The 21231-nt window shown below is 43.7% G+C and overlaps 1 protein-coding gene across 1 annotated transcript in view; it reads right to left on the minus strand.

Annotated features, from left to right (window-relative positions):
- The window catches only part of LOC146829618 (uncharacterized), a 65927-nt gene extending 58907 nt beyond the window's left edge, over nt 1-7020 (minus strand). The window contains exon 1 of the mRNA XM_085606523.1: nt 5795-7020. Coding sequence (XP_085462649.1) covers nt 5795-7020 — 1226 coding nt within the window. The remainder of the gene's footprint in view (nt 1-5794) is intronic.
- Nucleotides 7021-21231: the final 14211 nt, after the last annotated feature.

The raw sequence follows: 21231 nt of genomic DNA on the forward strand, positions 1-21231 counted from the left end.
GGGCATGCCTGATTACGAGAAAGAGTTTGAGTTGTATTGCAGTGAGAGAAATGGATGTGCACTTTCTGTGTTGATCCAGAAACATGGAAGATTGAGGAAACCAATTGCATATTTTTCATCAATGCTTGACCCAGTAGCTGCAGCTTTACCTGGGTGTTTGAAGGCAGTGGCTGCAACATGTCGAAGTTTGGAGCAGAGTGAAGGTATCGTGATGGGAAACTCATTGAGAGTGTTTGTACCTCATGATGTGGCGATTCTTTTAACAAGGAGTCGTACTCAGTATATGACACATAGTCGGCTGACTAAGTATGAAAAGGTCATATTAGGTGCAACAAATGTGAGCCTTGCGAGGTGTTTGAATGTGAATCCTGCAACTTTGTTACCAGATGCTGAGAATGTGGAAGTGAGAGATGAAGCAGATCATGATTGTTTGGACGTGCTTGATTATTGCATGAAACCACGACCAGACATAAAAGATGTACTGTTGCAGGGATTCTTCTTATGCACAGAACTATGCGCAGAAACCCAGGACCTCAGAGAATTGTGGTGTACCAAAAACTCCCCTCAGAACCCAGAACCCCTTATCCGACTAGCTTAGTGTCCCATTCGTTATCCGAGATCTAGCTCGGCGGTCCCAATGTATAGACAACCCAGAACAAGCGACGTAGAATATTCTAAGGAATGGTGGAAATCAGAAATACCTTTTCGTTATTATTCTCATATCAGTCCACAACAGAATAAACAGAGACACAGTTAAAGTTTAAAGAGTTTAATTTATAAACCTCGTGTCCTAAGATGCAGTATTTTGGCTAACATAAGCAGACAAATGGTTAAGATCAGAACCATCAGCATTGTTACAATACCATAGAAAATGAAAGGAGCAATCATAATAAAATGACAGTGGAAATCAGCCACCTTCCTTTCGCTAGTAAACTAATAGTATGATTATTATTAGACTAATAGAAGGTCTCTAGGCTTGAATGGGGAACCCCATACCGTATAGATCAGCTTAGTGGAATCACATCACAGGATCAGCTAGGCTCTCTCCTGGGAACACTCTTCTGCCGACTGACTCTAAAACATGCTGCACTGCAATATTAAAAAGCACTCGTCTTTCAGGTATCTGCAGCTGCGTGCATGTTATGGCTAAATAGTGGTCCGATCAACCTGCACTCAGCAACATGCACCGTCTCGTGACCCAGACTGTTTCTTTACACAATGTACAGACCAAGGTCGCTATTCACTGTTAAGGATGTTAACAACAGACAGTTCTCATGTGAAGCAAAGTCGAGTAAGCATTTCTCAAATAATAACATGCAACAACAGTGTCGCGTGCAAAAGCAGCAAAAGCGGCAAGATGGCTTTCTAACATCTAACGCGGTTGTGCTAACTTAGCATTGTACATAGGGAGATAGGTATCATCACTACACCCCCCCTTGATCGGACCACTAACCACTAGGGGCGCACTTTCAAGAACGCAGAGTTCAAGTCTGATAGAACGGAACCAAGGGCATGAACTGTAAGGCCATATAAGGTAAGTGAAAAAGTTCGAAGAAAAAAATAAAAAAGAAACATGATGTTGTAGGGAAAAAAAACTCTCAAAAGGGAAAAAAATATAACATCGATGGATGCACCAGGAAAGAAGAGGGCAAAAAGTCAATCCATCAAGGTGTAGGCACAATAAGTTGCAACAGCTTCCAAGAGGAAATCATTGGAACGTTCCGCAAAATTATCTGCCATCCAGGTCAGCAAGGGGAAGGAACACACGTGTTCCTCGATTAATGGAGCCTCAAGCACCATACTCGGACAACTGGCGGGTTCTTCAAGATAACTCCTTTCCAAGAAGTCAGCAGCAGCCTCTCCGATGTCCCAATTCCCAAGGACACCATGCGCAGCCGCACAGGCCATAATCCCGATTCCATAACAGTCCAACTCATGAACCACTAAGGGGCTAATTAGCTGATCATATTCTGGGGCCGGAGACACCGAGGACGACAAGCACAAATCCAGAGCCCATTGGAATGGACAATCTAGGCAATGAAAGACAGGTTGCACACAAGTAAAGAAGGGAAACCGGAAGGACAATCCATAGGCGCTGCTTAAGGTCACCAACGGTAAAGTGCCATAGTATTCAAGCATCCGGTTACGCAGATGGAGCAGCCGGGGCATGTTGTCTTGGTACGCAAGTTGCGCAGCCATTGCGCAGTACGCAAATCAATAGAAGTACCCCAGCCACGAGGGCGAGAAGCAAAGGGAGACCTCCGAAGACGCTGGAAAAAATAGAATGAAAAAATGCGGGGATCACACCAAAAATAGTTTGAAAGGAGGTCACGAGGCCGGAGCCCACAATTTTAAAAAAAGGAACCAGGCCACTTGTTGACGAGGCATTAAAGATAGTCTGAATCAGGGTCCCAAAATGTAGTGGGAGATCAGTATTCAAAAGAGCTTGTACTTCCGTGCGTGTTTTAGCTACGTGAAGGACAAATGTTTCACGGGATGAAGTCAACGCGACTTCTTTTTGAGACAATAGAGCCCTTATTCTGCTCATCTTGTTGAACTCTGCTTTCAAGGTTGGAATAGAAGGCCAGATGGATACATCGAGCCGGCCATGCGGGGGTGGGAAAAGGATGTTATTGCAGAAAACTACTCGCTGTGATACAGTCACTATGTAAGGAATTCCCACTAACATCCCACAGCAATCTTCATTATTTAATAGCAAATAACTACCATTAGCAAGCAGCGTAAAAGACGGTGTTATAACTGGCACCGGAATCCCTTTCAGGATGCAAGCTAAATTAGGGGCGTGTATATTACAAGGACCATGTAACTGAATGTGCCTACACACTACAGAGTGATCGGGAGTGGAAGTACACTCCTCACCTTTCAAATAAACCTCCGTACCATCCCTCACACATCTATACGTGAATGGGAGTGACCAAACTTCGTGCAGGAAGGCAGTACCAAGCTGTTCATATCTGCCAAGGGCATAATGTTTCATGCACAAACTGAATTTAAACAGGGGGAAAGGTAACGTGATCAACCCTTGAATAAGCCACACGGCAGAATTTAATTCAGCAACAGAGAAAGGTAAAGGTTCTAATTTATCAATGTGCAGTAGTGAGTATGTAGCATCTTTCATGGACATGAACTGTTGTTTTGCAGTTAAATTAAAAGGGAGGAACAAAGATGAAACATTCATGTAATCCCAAGGGACTTTCCCTGCCTTTAACGTTTGCAACATCCATGCAAACTGCTTAATAGAACGCAATTGATTTTGACCATGATACAATACAGACAAATCATCCTGCACAATGTCTAACACAGATGATACAATATTATCTAAGGTATAAATTCTGGAAGACAGGGTGTTAATGCTATTATTTATTACAGCCAATACTTTCTCCATATTGGCCTGCTCAATAGCTCGTAATCTGGACGCAGCCTCAATCTGTGACAGCTTCCAAACTTCGTTGTAAATAGCATATACCCATCTTTTGGACCTGCCCTTCGCAGGACCCTTAACAAAATCATTCAAATCTATTTTGTCGTTTAATTTTGATAAATGAAGTTTAACAGATGCTAAGGTAGAATGTTGCAGCCAGGATTGGCATAACTTCCCCACGGAGTAAGTAGTCACAGTGTGAGAAGACTCAAAACGGGGGTCCACACGAACTTGTGTATACCCCTGCCTGAAACCAAGAAACCGATGTTGACAGACATCTGAACCTGTCTGCCACACCAACCACCCTTCCGGAATCAAATCAGAAATGTTGAAGGATGTGTTGGACACGTATGTCTGCAACTTATCAAGGGGAAGATCTGTATGATTACCCTAACCAGGGTAAGCACCCAGATCCGGAATTGAGGGAGAATTTAATTTTTTATTAGTACCCAGTCCAAAACAGGAGGTCTGAAAAATTGAGGAATTGAAAAATAACATGTGATTCGGGATAAGACAGGCACGATGCAAAGCTTCCGTCCCCTGTACCTGCCATGGTTTAGAACCCCAAACCGATTTAAGATCGATAGTAGCTTTCCACAGATCATATCCTCCAATTGCCAATTCGTCCATAAAGGACTTGGAATACAACAATTTGGTGTGTGTCAGCCTAACTTTAGAAGCAGACTCAGGCGCTACCTTAAAATAAAAGGAGGCCGGGTTTGACACACTGAAATCAGAAAAATAATTGTATTTGTTCACCAACGTGGCTGAGCTGCCCAGCCTAGGGGCGGGACAGTGTTCCCATTGTGTGTAATTTAAAAAATTTCTAAATGTATTTGCTTTGTGCAGGAAGTGTGTGCCATAATGTTGATAGCAGAATTGCTCATCATAATTTGCAGTATCTAAATACAAGTCTTCAGCATCAAACGCAGCATAATATTTCAAATCTAAAAACAGTGCTTCTATGGCTTTAACATCCCAATCATCCGAGTGGATGTTCTGTTTAACCACATCACCCATAGAAACACGAAACACATTCGGTACATTAATTACTTCTGTGGGGCCATGAAATTGAAATTTAACCGCATCCCAAGCAATCCCATCACGGACAGGTCAGGCGGTAATGTTCACAAATGTCTGGTCCCTTTTCATGATATGTCATTGAGGAGTGGGGGTCCAAAGTTCCATCAATTAGACGAATTGTAGATCTTTCCTTCAGGTAGTGTCCATTGGTAAGCCTAAAAAACACTACCACAAAGCCAATGGACATAAACAAAAAAATTCATATGAGCACCAGCCAAATGTAAGTCCAAGGGGGAATCAATAAATGTCTTTTGAACCAGGCAACAAAAATGGAAACTTTCGACGGGGCAATGGAAGTCATTGAATTATTGTCAAAGGAAGAATGTGACTGGGTAATTGCGGTTGATTGTAAAAGAGGCACCGGGACTTCTGTAGGATAAGCATACTCAGGATCTTCATGCAGACCACCAGCCGTCGGTGGCAGTAAAGGACCAGTAACTGTATGCATCTCGACGGCAACATCAGGCAAGGTGTTAGGAGCAGGGGCCACAACAGAATTTCTCAGCATTGAAGGGCAAGAAACCGCTGGTGTCATACTAAGAAGTATCGGCCACTCGCTGTAGCTTGACATTGTCAATAGAGATGTACCTGTTATCCTTGCGACCAGGAAGAGGAGGTAAAATGACTGTACGTGTACCCTGTACTCCAAGCACTGGAACTGGTGCACGATAAGAGGGGCCAAACTCCTTCTTGTTCTCCACCTTCTCACGGACCAGGTCACCAACTCGAGGTAGCCAGCCGACTACCGGAATCTGAAGTGCAGCATCAGATGTGGAGGGTACGTGTTCCTTCGCTTGAGTGTCTCTGGCTTCTTGGAGATTCTGCAATACGGCACAGTGATCATCTAGGTCAAAGGGTGCGGCCGACGCCGCCATGTCTAGACCATCAAGGTCTGGGACAAACATTCTTATGCCAAAGAGCATCATGTATGGGGTCCGCCCACCCAGAGACCTTCTAGGGAGATTATTAAGTGCACGTTGGACGTCATACAAGTGGGCTAGCCAGTTCCGGCCAGTACCTAAAACCCTGGCTGTCAAAGATTGCTTTAAGTCACGGTTCATCCGCTCCACCACACTATTGCCCTCAGGCCGGTATGGAGACGAAAATTTGACTTGGACCCCCAAATTTCTCATGGCTTCTTTGTACGCCTTAGAGGCGAACGCAGGGCCGTGATCAGAATGAAAGGTACCACATGCAAAACATCCAACGAAGACACACAAATCCTTGATGACAGTACGGGCATCAGCACTCCTTTGTGGCCACACCCACAGAAAACGTGTGCACGAATCCATTGCAACCAAGATGTACTTGTGCGCAGTATCAGAGGTAAAAGGACCGCAATGATCTAAGTAAACACAAACAAGTGGTTTATTAGATATATTCAACTGCGTTTGTGGCGGACGCGCTGCAGATGAAGGCTTTATCTGCTGACAAATGTCACAGTTAAGAACATAGGCACGCGCTTGTTTGTATAAACCAAACCACCAGTAACGTTGCTGTAACAAAGATACCGTAGCCGCAACGCTGGCATGTGCGGACGCCATGCCCTCGTGGGCTGCTGATATCAAAGATGGTCTGCAGTCCGCATTGGGAATCAATCTGTCACCAACGTCGTTAATCCTCACTAACGGGACGTTATCAGGACTTAAGTGATAATGGTAACGAGAAGGGAAACCTTTCGGAAAGCCTTTCCCCGTCTCTGTAGCAGCAATAGCTGCCAAGATGTCATCATCGATCTTACTTTTGGATCTTGTAACTGCTGCTACTAAGTATGTCGCCACTGCGGTTTTTGCTGCCTTGTCAGCCAAATTCTTACCGACAGCATGGACGCCAACACGTTGGTGACCAAGAGTGTGAATTACATTCACGAGAGGCAGACGTTCTTTAAGATCTGCCACTCGAACCCAAAGCAGTTTATGCTTAATCGTGCTACCTTTGGAATCATGGTAGTCATTCTGAGACCAAAAATGGAGATTGTCATTGTATGCTTGGACACAATAAAATGAGTCACTCACTAAAAGAGTAGTGACTCGAGGATCAGCAAACTCCAGTGCAAGCACCAGAGCACGAAGCTCCGCCAATTGTGCGGTACAATCACCTAGTGACTGTGTATGCACTACATCGGATTGAAATTCACCATTTACGAAAGTACCCACCACAATTGCGCAAGCCGCTGAATAGGCGTGCTTTGATCCAGTTGCGGGTTGCACAGACCCGTCAGTGTAAATGACACAATGGTAATCCTCGAGTGGGCGCAAAGACAGAGGACCTGGATGAACGAAGTCATACTGCAAGAACTTCTGAGTCTGTAATGCCGCGTCAAAGATATATGTGACGTCCGGCGAAGTCAAGGAAGTTGCCCATTGTATCCACCTTGGATGCAAAGCTTTAGAATTGGGTACACTAGCTTTCGTCACCGCCTCAAGGGCAGGATATGGTGTCACCACCAGCATGCGTTTCCCTTGTGATAGCGCTCGTTCTTTCAGGATCGCCATCTGAACTGCTGTCAGTACTTTTTCGACAGCGGAAAATCGCAGCTCAGCTGAAGTGTACAGGTGTGATTTGTATGCAATGAGGACGGTGTCGCCCTCATTGAATGTCAAGTATGTGAAACCTACTGTGCCCGGTACAATTCTAATGACCAGGTTAGTGTGGTTATCACGCGTTTGTAAGTATTTTGAAGCAAGAAGATCAGCCTGCAATAACTGTAATGCAGCTGAATGCTCCGTCAGCCAGCAAGATTTGGAAAAAGTAGGTTGTACCAAGGCATAAAGTGGCTTGATACGCTGGGCATAGTCAGGAATGTACGTGCGACCGAAATTCATAAAGCCCAGCAGGGATTGCAATTTTTTCAGTGTTGTAGGAGCACGGAGGCGTGCGCATTTCTCAAGGAAGTGCGGAGCCAATCCTCGACCTTCATTGTTGAGTTCGTACCCCAAGAACAACACTGTATACTCGGCAATGTGGGACTTCGCAAAGTTGAACTTGTAACCGAAGTCAGCAAACATAGTAATTATGTTATCCACGCGAGCAAGGTGTGGAAGGAACTCGCCGTCCGTTAGATAGATGTCATCGACATACGAGTATGCCTCCGGGTCTACCATCTCCAAGAGAGAGCCCACTCGAGCAGCAAAGACCCCAGGGCTGTTTTTATAGCCCATCTGGAGCCTTTTGAATTGTTTTTGTATGCCGACCGAGATAAACGCCGTCCACTCATAACTGAGAGGGGCCAGGTTATGGCTGTAAAAGCCATTGGAAAAGTCAAGTGTGGTTTTGAACCGTTTTCTCACGAGACTATCGACGAGAGCCGAACCGTGGGTATTTTGCACCGCGCACGTCCGGCAGTGTGAGTTTAAGTGCCGGTAATCCAAAACTAGGCGGTACGATCCGTCAGGCTTCGTCACAGTGAATAAAGGATTATTCATTGGTGACACACAAGTTTCAATTACTCCCTGATATTCCAATTGTTCAAGGATAGATGCGACGTGAGGTCGTGCCTCACGATGCATGGGATATTGGGGTTGGGGCTGGGGCGTGGACCGCAACGGAACCTCATGGTTGGGAGAAAATTTATCCCAGCCTACCTGATTGCGATATAACGCAGGTGCAAGCACCTGCGCCCACTCCCCGGCCAACCTAGTAGAATGTTCCGTCGGCACTGTGTGCCCAAAGGACGGGAGGATCACGTCCTTCCCTCGAGGAGCATCTAAAACGAAAGCCGGGGGCCAATCAGCCTCCGCCAAAAGAATATCATAGGTGGTGGTCAGATTATTCCAAAAAAACACTTTAATTTTGCGTTTTATGTCACCCTCAATTAAAAGGACAATTTCAAACAGTCTTTCAGGGGGAGACACGCGAGTATCAGCAGTTTCAACACTCACAAATGTATCAGTTGCTGTCACCGCCAGATATGGACGCAGTGCTTGCCACACTACTGTAACTTCCGCCGCGCTGTCTAGCAGCGTTAGCGCCCATGTCAGGTTCCGAAGCTGTGTCCGTACCATCTGTGGCATACCTCGCCGTTAGTGCAGCAACTTTCTTTTTCTGAAACGGGGGCCGTTGATGTGCAGACTCGTCCTGCTTGCCTTTACCGTCAGTCTGGCGAGGTTGCTCACGACCTTGAGCACCCCTTCCTTTCCCACGGTCTCCGCCACCGGATTGTGAAGCCGATGTTTCCTGTGAAGAACGAGGAGAGCGTTGTTCAGAAACCTGAAATCTATCAGGTGACCTAATACGAGAACGATCGCGCAGATCATACGTGCGGTCACTGGACGACCGGACGGGTGAGGCAGAACGAGAACCCTGTTTCTGTTGCTGTTTCCCCTGTTTCTTAGCTCTCCAACTTTGTTTTGGAAAGTTGGGCTTTTTGTCTTTCGTAGACAAACTCACCTTAGTTTGCTGTACTACATCAAGAATGATCACGGTGGGTTTCACTACCAAGGCTACCATTCTGTAGGCTTTCGCAATAATTTTTGCGAATTCCCTGGGCCTGTCGTTCACATCCACAAGTTCCAGCATATTTCCAACTTGGAACTGCATGGCATCTCCTTTGAGGTTGTCCATCACCATGGAACAAACCACATCAAAGCTGTCAACAAGCCTCATTCCCAATTCGATAGCCGCCTCCGCACTGTGGTTCTCTTGAACTTTCTTGATGACGGAGGGTAGTAGAGACATAGACGGAGGGCCATAGCACTACGAATAGGTCGCAGCAAAGACCTTGCCCCAGTTGTCACAATCGGCCATATCGGGGACCAGGTCTTTAGGCAAAGTAATGGTGAGGATCCTGTGTTTCTCCACAGGAGTAGTATTTGGAAAAACTGCTTCCAGTTGGTCAAATTTCTCAGCAAGCCAATAAGGAAATTCATCCTTACTGGTGGGGCGCTTGCGGACCACCGAATTAACCATAACAGGACTAATAACCACTGCATGGTGGTCTGTAGGTTGTCCCGCAACAGCAGGTGCCCCCGCCTGCACGGTGCGTGACACGTACTGCACTAAAGCCCTATGTACTGTAATAAGGGCAGTGTGGAGCACACACAACTCAGCTACCGCCACCGTGAGATAGCAGGGATGAGGCGTAAATCCGGCTAACACCGGCCATGTGGCTCCTGCAATAGAGAACGGGCCCATTCTCGCCGGTGCAACCGCATGGGGAAGGGCGCCATTAAACCAAATGGTATGCTGCCAGGCAGAGATTGGAATTTCTTGTGTCCAATATGGGGTATAGACCGCAGGTGGCTGCGTGGCTGTATACGTGTGAAACGTACCATCATCATCCTCCGCCGGAAAAGTCACCCATGAGTAAAACAACTCATATAGGTATGACGCATCAGCGCTCACCACAAAAATAACAGCCATCCCATCATCCGGCACCCCATACGTCGTCAAATGACGGCGCAGAGGTGCACGACTATGCGCGGCTATATCAACCGCCATCAGGACACACTAAAGCGTAACAACGATATCAAGTGTAGCACTGGGGTTCAGTAAAAATAACCTTTTTAATGATCAAGCTTGAAGGAACCTATTAGTCGAAACCCAGGTAGGTTAAACCGTCACTCCCGTCAACCGGAAACCAGAGTGAGGGTGTCGTGGACTAATATAAGCACTACTAAGGCATTTCAAATCAATAGACCAAACGTTAGGTGCGCAATGTTGCAGGGATTCTGCTTATGCACAGAACTATGCGCAGGAACCCAGGACCTCAGAGAATTGTGGTGTACCAAAAACTCCCCTCAGAACCCAGAACCCCTTATCCGACCAGCTTAGTGTCCCATTCATTCTCCGAGATCTAGCTCGGTGGTCCCAATGTATAGACAACCCAGAACAAGCGACGTAGAATATTCTCAGGAATGGTGGGAATCAGAAATACCTTTTCGTTATTATTCTCATATCAGTCCACAACAGAATAAACAGAGACACGGTTAAAGTTTAAAGAGTTTAATTTATAAACCTTGTGTCCTAAGATGCAGTATTTTGGCTAACATAAGCAGACAAATGGTTAAGATTAGAACCATCAGCATTGTTATAATACCATAGAAAATGAAAGGAGCAATCATAATAAAATGAGAGTGGAAATCAGCCACCTTCCTTTCGATAGTAAACTAATAGTATGATTATTATTAGACTAATAGAAGGTCTCTAGGCTTGAATGGGGAACCCCATACCGTATAGATCAGCTTAGTGGAATCACATCACAGGATCAGCTAGGCTCTCTCCTGGGAACACTCTTCTGCCGACTGACTCTAAAACATGCTGCACTGCAATATTAAAAAGCACTCGTCTTTCAGGTATCTGCAGCTGCGTGCATGTTATGGCTAAATAGTGGGCCGATCAACCTGCACTCAACAACATGCACCGTCTCGTGACCCAGACTGTTTCTTTACACAATGTACAGACCAAGGTCGCTATTCACAGTTAAGGATGTTAACAACAGACAGTTCTCATGTGAAGCAAAGTCGAGTAAGCATTTCTCAAATAATAACATGCAACAACAGTGTCGCGTGCAAAAGCAGCAAAAGCCGCAAGATGGCTTTCTAACATCTAACGCGGTTGTGCTAACTTAGCATTGTACATAGGGAGATCGGTATCATCACTACAGTACCTTTGCCAGAAAGTGATTTTGTGTTATTTGTTGATGGGTCATGTTTGAGAACAGATGAAGGAGTGCTAAGTGCAGCATATGCAGTATGCACGGTCGCAGCAGTTATGGAAGCATCTTACCAGAAAGGAGTAAGGTCAGCTTAAGTAGCTGAACTTGTTGCTTTGACAAAAGCGTGTAAGATTGGGAAGAATGTGAGAATAACTGTGATAACTGACAGCCAGTATGGCTTTGGGGTTGTCCATGATTTTGGCCAACTTTGGCTACAAAGAGGTTTCCTGACCTCAAGTGGAACCCCTATTAAGAATGCTGAAGTGGTTGGAAAATTGATTGAGGCGATACAGCTGCCGAGACAATTGGCTTTGGTGAAATGTGCTGCCCATGGTCAAGGTAGTGATTACGTCACTACCAGAAAAAGGTACACCAACGATATGGCACAGTATTGTGCACGGAGTCAGAATTCAGTCAATCGGGCATAGGAAAAGGAAATGTTTTCTTGCTCAGTAATGTTTACTAACGTGGGAACTTGGGAAGAAGTGAGGCAATTGCAGAAAGAGTCAGCAGATGAGGAAATGAAACAGAGGATAAAAGCAGGGTGTGCACCAAGAGAAAAGGACCGTGTGTGGTTCTATTGAGATGGAAGACCAGTAATGCCTGATAGCATGATGTCTACCATGGCACGGATGTATCATGACCAGGGACACATAGGGAGAGACACTATGATCAGGTCTTTTTAGCAGACCTGGTACAATCCAAAATTCAGACTTGTAGCAGAAAGTCTATGCCAGAGATGTCTAATATGTCAGCAATACAATCCTGGAAGGAAGACAGTGGTGAGTCTAGGAACCATAGGTCGAGAAGGAGGGCCTTTCACTAGAATGCGGGTGGACTTCATTGAAATGCCTCCATGTAACAGATTGAGGTATGTTCTGGTCATAGTCTGCCTATTCTCTAGGTGGGTGGAAGCATTTCCAACTAGAAGAAATGATGGGATGACAGTGGCAAAGCTACTCTTAAGAGAATTCATCCCCAGGTTTGGGTTCCCAGTGACCCTTGAATCAGACAGAGGAGGACATTTCCATAATGAGATCATAAAATTGATTAATGAAGCATTGAATGTACAACAAAAATTACATTGTGCCTACCGACCAGAGGCTTCTGGTGTGGTTGAACAGATGAATGGTACAATCAAAAATAGGATTGGGAAAATGTGTTTAGCCACAGGTATGAAATGGCCTGATGTCTTGCCTCTAGTACTAATGACAATGAGGGCGATACCAGACAGAACTACAGGGTTAAGTCCACATCAAATAATTATGGGACGAGCGATGAGGCATGTGTACATTCCAGTCAACAAGCTGATGACAATAACTGATGACATGGTGTTGGAATACTGTAAAGGCCTGCCTGACGCAGTTCATTCTGTGTTTCATCAGGTTGGAGCGGATGCCACCACCCTTGAAAGGAAGCCAGCCCATGATCTGAGCCCAGAAAACTGGGTAAGGATAAAAGTCCACAGAAGAAGAAACTGTTTGGTTCCACGGTGGGTAAAACCAAGACAAATTATTTTGACCACAACAACAGCTGTGAAGTGTGCTGGATTGAAAAATTGGATCAATGCCAGTCATACTTTGAGGATACCAAATCCAGTGGACAGCAAAGATAAAGAGTACTATGATGACTCAGAGTCAAGTACTGAATCAGAGAACGAAGAGCAAAGAACACAAGAGAACTCTGAAAGGGGGGAAACAGAACTCAAAATCTAGTCCCCAGAAGTATCTCTCTGAGAAGAAGATTGCAGATTTCTGATATCAGTTCAGATTCTGACAACGAACAAGGAACACAAGGTCCTCAAAAGGAACACAGAAAGAAGGAGGGAAAAGACAATGAAGAGACAGTAAAAGAAAATCAGGAGAAGGAAGTTTCAGATGCAAAGCTGAGGAAAATTCTACCAGAAATAACCAATTTAAGTGAACAAGGGACAGGTACAGAGAGAGAGGGACAGATTGCGGAAGACCCCCGAGGAGGTGTAGGGAACTGCATCACCCAGTTAGGTGAAGGGACAAGTAGTCAGCAGGAAGATTGCGTGTCGGAGACCCGAGGAGGGACAGAAGTAGGGAAAACAAAACAAGTGGTGGAAAAAGAAGTCGTTGAAAAGGAAAGACAAGTTGAGACAGAATCTGAAGAAAGCGAAAATGAGATACCTGAAGGTCGAGTGCTAAGGAAAAGAGCCTGGAGAGAAGAAAAGAATAATAAAGGAGATAAACAGAAAAGAGTAAAGAAGGATAAAGTGTGGCCAAACAAAATAAGGAGATTGAGATATCGGCTGACACGAGTAAATTCACCAAGAGCTGAACAGGTGAATGAAGTGACAAGCCAAGAAAAATCGAAAGGAGAAGAAACAACTGAGGATAAAGAAAGTAAAAGAACAAGAAAACCTAACCAGAAGTATAAGTCACCAGAATGGACGTACGTGGCTCTGCCTGAAGAAGAAGAAGAGGCAGATAGTCAAGGACATCCAGAGGAGGCTGTACTGAAAGTGGTTGAGGAAGAAGAAGAAGCAGGAATCCTGAGAGTTATCTTATCCGACATCGGAGAAGAAGAAACGGAAGATCAGGAAATTCTGTACTTGGATGAACAGAAGGAAGTGAAAAACGATGAAATGCCAAACTGACAAAATCTAGAAAACTACTGATGAAGGAATAATAATTGAGACAAGAAGATAAATACTGGTAGAACTAAGTAGGGGCTTAGAGCCTAAGGTTAGAAAACTAGTTGTGAAAATAAAAGAGGCTAAGTCAAAAGACACAGTCCAATTTAACAAAGATGGCTAACATAGATAGTAGCAAAAGTAGATGTACATTCATGAAAAGATGGTGTAAAATGTGTTGTTGTTGTACAGGATTATTAATGCTTCTGTGGAGTATACTCGCTCTACTTATTTCTTTCAAGGTTACTATAGATACATTAGAAGGACACACTGAAAACATTACTAATATAGGGAAGATTCAAAAGGTAGTTCCGACTAGAATAGATAATAATTATTTGCATAAAGATAGGTCTATTAATGATTTTTCAAATAATGTGTTTTTGAAGTTATTATATGAATATGTAAAGACTATGGACGTAAGGGACTGCTACGTATGCATGCAGTTACCTGCATCTGGTTCAGAAGGAGTGACTTATCATCACCTTCCAGCAACGTATGGAATAGCATGTAGTGTGATTGCTAGCTTATTTTATGAGACAGGTAAATTAGAATATTATTTTTCAGATGTGGATAACATTTTTGCGCAAGTACCTGCTAATAACAAACTAAACAAAGTTAGCCCTGCTAAGGTATTAGGTGAATTTTTCTTAGAAACTAAAGAACTAACATTAGAATATAGTTTTAGAAACAATTTGACTTGCAGTTTGAAGAAAGAGGAAAAGACATTCTTAGACATGGTCGAAGAAAGGAGATTGAAAATGCAAAGAAAAGTTGCAGAAGGAAAAGGGGAGAAACCAGTCTGGGATATAGAAAAAGAAAAAGATTTGAAGGGTGAAGCTAGTCCAACTATAGCTTTGAATATGCCTCAGAATGGGAAGATGTGTATTAGAAGGAATAAAACTGCATATGATAATTATTTTGTAGGTAATAGTCAGTGCCATGATACATACTGAATCATGGGTGGATGGGGATTTAAAGGTGGAAGAGATCCAGTTTTCCCTGGACTTTATTTTATCTGTGGGAACAGGGCATATTATCATTTGCCAGACCATTGGTATGGCACATGTTACGTAGGCCTGGTTTTTCCAAAAATCTTCCACATGGACAGAGGAGAAGATGGTGTACATAGTTTAGGTAATCATTTAGTACGTAATAAAAGAGAATCCTGGACAGAGATTATAGGTGATATCTTTGGAGCATTGATACCAGCAGTGGGAATATCTTTGAATGCAGACAAAATTAGAAGATTATCAACGGTAGTGGACCGCTTGTCAAAAAGCACTGCTGGAGGATTTATATTGGTAGATACTGAAATGGCTGCCATGCGTGCTATGGTAATGCAAAATCGACTTGCCCTTGATATATTATTGGCAAAAGAGGGTGGAGTCTGTGGAATGCTGAAAGTTCAACATTGTTGCACTTACTTCCAGATGAAAGTAAAGATTTGAAAGTTTATATTAAGAATATTACTGAATTGCATGATGAAATTGCACCACTGGAGGTTGAAAGTGTTTGGGAAAGGATTGGTAAGAAAATAGCTGCTATTAAGAATTTTCTAGTTAAGATAGGTAGTACATTTATAGGTAAAATATTGTTTCCATTAACATGTGTGATTTTCATATTACTAATATTTAGATTAGGTTGCATGTGCTGTAAAAATAAGAAAACAAAGAATAAAATAAAAAGAGAAAAACTAAAAAGAAAAGGAAAGGATCCAGATAGAGATTTAGAAGAGATTACTTTAGAAGAGTGGAAAGAAAGTATGTATAAAAAGGCAAAAAGAGATGAAGAAGAAACTGAATTATGAATAAGAGCAAGAATACATTTTGAGTTTCCGTAAAAGGGGTAAATAAATTTAGTGTTGGTGTGGTGATAAAATCACCAAAGGGGGGATTGCTGGAGCGGGCTTAATTTAGAAAAATGATATATCCTCTCCATTTTGCATGTTTAGATTAATAAGATTAATTGATTAATAGTAATAGTACTAACAGGATTGCTGTGGAATTTAATCAACCTTACTAATATAAAGAATAAACGTGGGAATTGCATTTGCATGGCCTAACTAATACGTAAACTAAAACGTGTACGCATATTAATGAAAGACAATTAAAATATTACAGGTTATATGTTGCTTCTGTGATGTGACTGTGATTTACGCTTTATGAATGTGAATATAATCTGCATTAAGCATTGCTTCTGCTAGATAAATACACACATATGGGTATTAGTAAGGGAATAACATTTTATTAGTCATTTCTATGTATTAATTACGTTTTTGTGTTTCTTTGCTTAAGTTGACCATTTGGGGTGGCCATTAAATGGCTGACATCTCTATTTTGACAAGACGATTCCATGGTGATGGTCTCTGGGTGAAATGCGCATGCGTCACCAACAGCAGCAGTGACCAACCCGTGACCCTAACTCGACTGTGCCTACCAAGGACACCCTGGGAAATAAGCCAGCTATTCTGAAAGAACAATAAAAGATACAGAGGACCAGGGAAAAATGAACTACATCTAAAAGAGACATTTTCCGTATGGGAAACTGGTGGAACGGATTTGATCGACCAATCATAGACACTCAGAAATATTACTCGTTACTTTTGGAATGTAATTTTACTATAAAATAGGATAGAATAGAGAGGTCTCATCTCACTCCCCTCTGAGCCTGATTTCGATTTCCTGACATTATGCTGATGGAGAGGACGGTGACACTGCAGGACAGCTGTTTCCAAAGACTCTGTCAGATTGAACTGATGACCAAGATTTTGACTTAGAGGACGACTTTTAGCCAGAATAGGTAAATATGATGGTCAGCTGCTTGATTTAACCAAGATTTATTTTGCAATTATTTAGATAAAATTATTATTATTATAAGAACTGTGTCGGGTTGTTTATTATGAGAAAATGTATTAATGTAAATGAATTATAGATTTAGAAAATCACTTCAACCAGCAGCTAAGTTGATCCATGGCCTATCCATAAGAGGAGTACCAAAAAGGTGAAGTTTAGGTCTTAGTGAATAGGGAAGGGTATTTTCTTTCATTACAGCGAATGGAACAATCACCTCCTTAGAGAACAGATTAATAGTGAATGAATGTTGGTGTTATGGGCCCCAACAGTGAATGTATTGATTGAGTGTGTCTATGCGATCTATGATCTGTGACAAAGGGAGGGTTTTTGAATTCCGCGCTGCATCAGCTTTTCCTGGTAGCAGGGATATGGTTAGCTACTGTTTTGGTTTGGTGATCATTGCTTGTAAATAGCTTATTGATTTTTTTAATATTGATTGATATTGGTTTATGTACTAACACTCTATGTTGAGTTGCGTTGAGTTTTAAGTTGTCTGCACGGCTTCTGGGAAGTAGGAAGTCGGAAGTTTGTAACAGTTCCGTAGCAGAGCAGAGGTAGGCGCTGCTCTCGGGAAAGATGGAATTGTTGTTGACCTGTAGGTACACAGGGAAAACGTGTAACATTTGAAGTTGCACGGCGCATTGTCTGGGTCTAATTCGGTAGCATCGTCGTGAGTTGCCACTAGAAATATTTTCTGTGTAAAAGAAGTATGAATGATAGCGAAGGTTACCTGTGAAATTTTGGTCTTTAAGTACCAGGAAACCAAATGGCATACCGATAACGCTTATCACGGAAAAGGTAGCAGGTATTCTCTGAGCTTGTAAGAAGGACAAAGTAGAGGTAAGCGCTGCTTTGTTAACGTATGTCATAATTCTGTAATAGGACAGACTGTTCGCTGTTCTCGGGAAAGACAGGATTCTGTGCGAATGTACTACATTTTCTTGTGTGAAAGTGCGCAAACGAAATAGCATTCGGGTTAATTGTGAAACTCTGGATTTATTTCTTAAATACTAGAGAAACTAGCTAATGCTTGTTAGAAGGGTAAGGTAGAGGGATGTGCTACTTTATCAACGGAAGTAACGATTCTGTAGTAGGGCAGAGGTAAGCGCTGCTCTCGGGAAAGACGGAATTCTCGTGAGAAAGGTCTATTGCTGTTCTTTGGTTAGCGGAGCGGACAATGGAGATGTTTTTGTGTTGTTACTAATAGAATTGTAAAAAGTTGCAATAAAAGTTCACTGAGCGGACGTGTAAAGGAGGGGTAAACAGGAGCAGAGCTGCCGCAGCGGCTGCTGACGTCAGAACGACCGCGCTGGGATTGGACAATTGGTCAGAACTGTAAAACGCTCTGGATTGGTGCGTTAGTGTAAAGCCGCGCTAGGAGTGGAGAAGTACAAGGTGACGTAAAGGCTTCCCATTGGTGCGTTAGTGTGAGTCGCGCTGTGAGTGGACAGAATAGCGGTACATTTGTAGAGAGACTAGCATTGCGCGAAAGACAAGAATATTTATTACCAACCGCCAGAGAAGAAAAAGTTGTGGTTTGGTAAAATGAAAAAGTGGTTTAAGAAAGACAAACAGGTCAAGACTAGGGAAGGACAATTACTTCCTCCACCGAACACCCCCACATCTTTGATGATTGCGAAATATGGGTAGTATACTTGTATTTGGTTAGACAATTGGCTAAAATACACCAAGGACGATGGGGCCTTGGCATTTCCAGAACATGGTTCCTTTAACATGGCAGTGTTAAGGAATTTACGAGAAAGGATGATGTATTTAGAACCAAGACCTAGACCGACGCAGTTTGAGGCATTGACGGAGTGGGAAGACGAAATGCATGAACGAGAAAAACAAAGAAATGGTAGAAGTTATAGATAGGCAACCCCTATGGTCCTGGGGCCTGAAATTGAGATTGATATAAACGGTGCTGGTTGCCCCCGCTGCCCCCGCTGCCCCTCCTTGCAACCCCCTCTCTGTCCCATGATTACACCAAGCCTACATCAATGGGGCTGGTCTGGTTAGACCTAAGCGCAAACAGTGGCCGCAGGGCATATAGATCAAGATGACAGCCTTTTCTGTTAATGCTTATTGGTGAGATGAGGATAAAAAATAAAAAAAAATAAAAAAAGAAGTTATAGATATCTGTTTGGCAGATCATACGACATGAAGCACATGATGATCGAATGAAAAGATGGCGGAATGCAAGTATGACTGAGGGTATGTTTCCTGTAAGAGCGGTAGGAGAGAATGAAGGAAGAAAATGTATGGAAAAAAGGAATAATGTAGAATCAAGAGGTTACGGAGCAAATGAATCAGATGATGATGTGCTGGATGATGGGTTTTATAAAAATCCACCACCATACCGACCAGACCCAGAAATGTTGACACCAAATGCCCCAATGAGAGAAACGTTACGAATTATCAAACCGGAGACTATGTCACCAGATTTAGGGAAAAGAAACTCCATTAGAGAAGTAGAAAAGAAATCGGAGAATAGAATAAATAGTGAAAATTCAGCAGAATTGGCCAAAACAACTCTAGAATTGGCAGAGAAAATAAGAGAATTAACTAAGAATCTAGAAGCTGTAACAGTTCCAGTAACCATAGGACCAGTAATGCCCATTTTTGAAAAGCAAAAGGATAGCGAACATTGCTTGACTGTACCTTACCGGAACCATAATTTGGTTGAGAGTTCACAACGGAGTCGAATTGAGAATCCATGGGGACCGACAATAAATATGTTTGAACCAAGTGTTTCAAATAATCCATTTATAAGTCAGAATTATGCTGAAAAGAGTAGAACGACAGTAGAAACATTGTTAGAACCACAGAGAAATCCAGAACAGGGTAGCATAGAAAACCCAGTAGGACCTTCTGTGGAAGAACTAAGTGAATGGTTAAGAGGGTTACAGAAACCAGATAAGGAATCCCAAAAGGAGTGTTCAGGCAGACACCAACTGACAGGATGGACATATAGGAATAGGGAAAGGAGCGTGCATAAAGGAAAAGGAAGCACAAGGTTAGCGAGAAAGAGTTGGAGGTCCTCATCGAGGAAGTGGTGAAGACACATGACCATGACCAGTTATTTGGGGAAAAACCCTACATGTACCTGAATCTCAGAAGAGAAAGATCTGGCTGGAGATACAAGGCAAGATCAATGCCATTGGGGTCACCCAGCGCTCCATCGACAATCTGAAGAAGCGCTGGTATGACTTGTGCTCCAGGGCGAAGGAGAGGGTAGGAGACAGGCTGAAGCAAGACAAAAGGACAGGTGGCGGACCATCTACAGCGCCTGCAACAACTCCCCTGGATGATTTGGTGGAGTCCATCCTCCAGCCTGAGACCATCAGTAGCATAGGGAACGTGGACACCTCAGCCCAAGACACCACCAGGCAAGGTAAGATGCATGCACAACATGTCCTGAACCTTCCCCCTCCCCAATCCCCAATCCCTATGAGCAAGTTAGAATTCCACTCCCGTCCACATTTTGCTAACACCCAGCAATGCATCATGGGAGATGTAGTCCCAAAATCCATATAGCATATCTGTGAGATTTGTGAACACAATTGTAGGGGCTTCACATCAGTCAATAACTAAGCGGAGGACTGTCAGTGTGAATAACAACTCTTGTAATTTAATGTAATACAAATGCTGCAAGGAAAGTCAGTAAATGGACATCTTGCATCCACAGGCGAACCTGCGCCACAAGCAGAAGAGAGGGAGACACATGAGGCACCTGGGCAACAAGATATTCAGGAGGAGGAGTATGAGACAGCCACAGATGTCACACCACCACCACCACGACCTAGGGGGTACACAGTGGAAACACTGCAGGAGATGGAGGGGGAGTGGAGGAGACCACGGAGGCTCCACAGACCATGGCCGAAGAGCCAGCACAGTCTCCTGACCTACAGTCATCCATGCAGCGTAGTCACACCAGTGGTCTCCTACGCAGACAAAGGGCACACAGTCTGTCTGAGCAGGGTGACAAATCTAGTGTCTTTGCGGGTCTTGAGGGCACCATAGTGAAGGTGCAGTGGCTGCAAATGAAAACAATGAGATTAATGCAACGACAGCTGGTGTCTCTGAACAAGAATATGAGCGACATTAAGGGGGCATCAATGAACTGAACACCACTGTTGCTGAGGGTCATAGGGCCGATGCAGAGTGCATGAGGAGTATGACTATGGCAGTACAGCAGTTATGCCGCAAATTGGGCAGTGAACGTGGCGTAAGGCGCAGGGAAAAACAGCGCATGGATGGATACACAAAGGCAGTCAACCGCCTATGCAGTGCTACATCTCTCTTGAGCAGGCACCCAGTTGCAATGCAGTTGGAAATGGCCCACTGAAGCCAGGATGTTGCAGGTCACCACTGCTGTTGAACTGCTCCAGACAGCCAACATTGCTACCACAGGGTCTGGGGATGGTGGAGACAGTGAGGAGGTCACCAGCCGCAGCAGCATTACTGCACCTATTGCTGAGCCCAGACGGCGTAGTGCAAGGCAAGGGTCATCAGCAGAGCAGTCGTCAAGGGAGGGAAG

Source organism: Triturus cristatus, chromosome 5_2, assembly GCF_964204655.1.
Source record: "Triturus cristatus chromosome 5_2, aTriCri1.1, whole genome shotgun sequence".
Classification (NCBI taxonomy): Eukaryota; Metazoa; Chordata; class Amphibia; order Caudata; family Salamandridae; genus Triturus; species Triturus cristatus.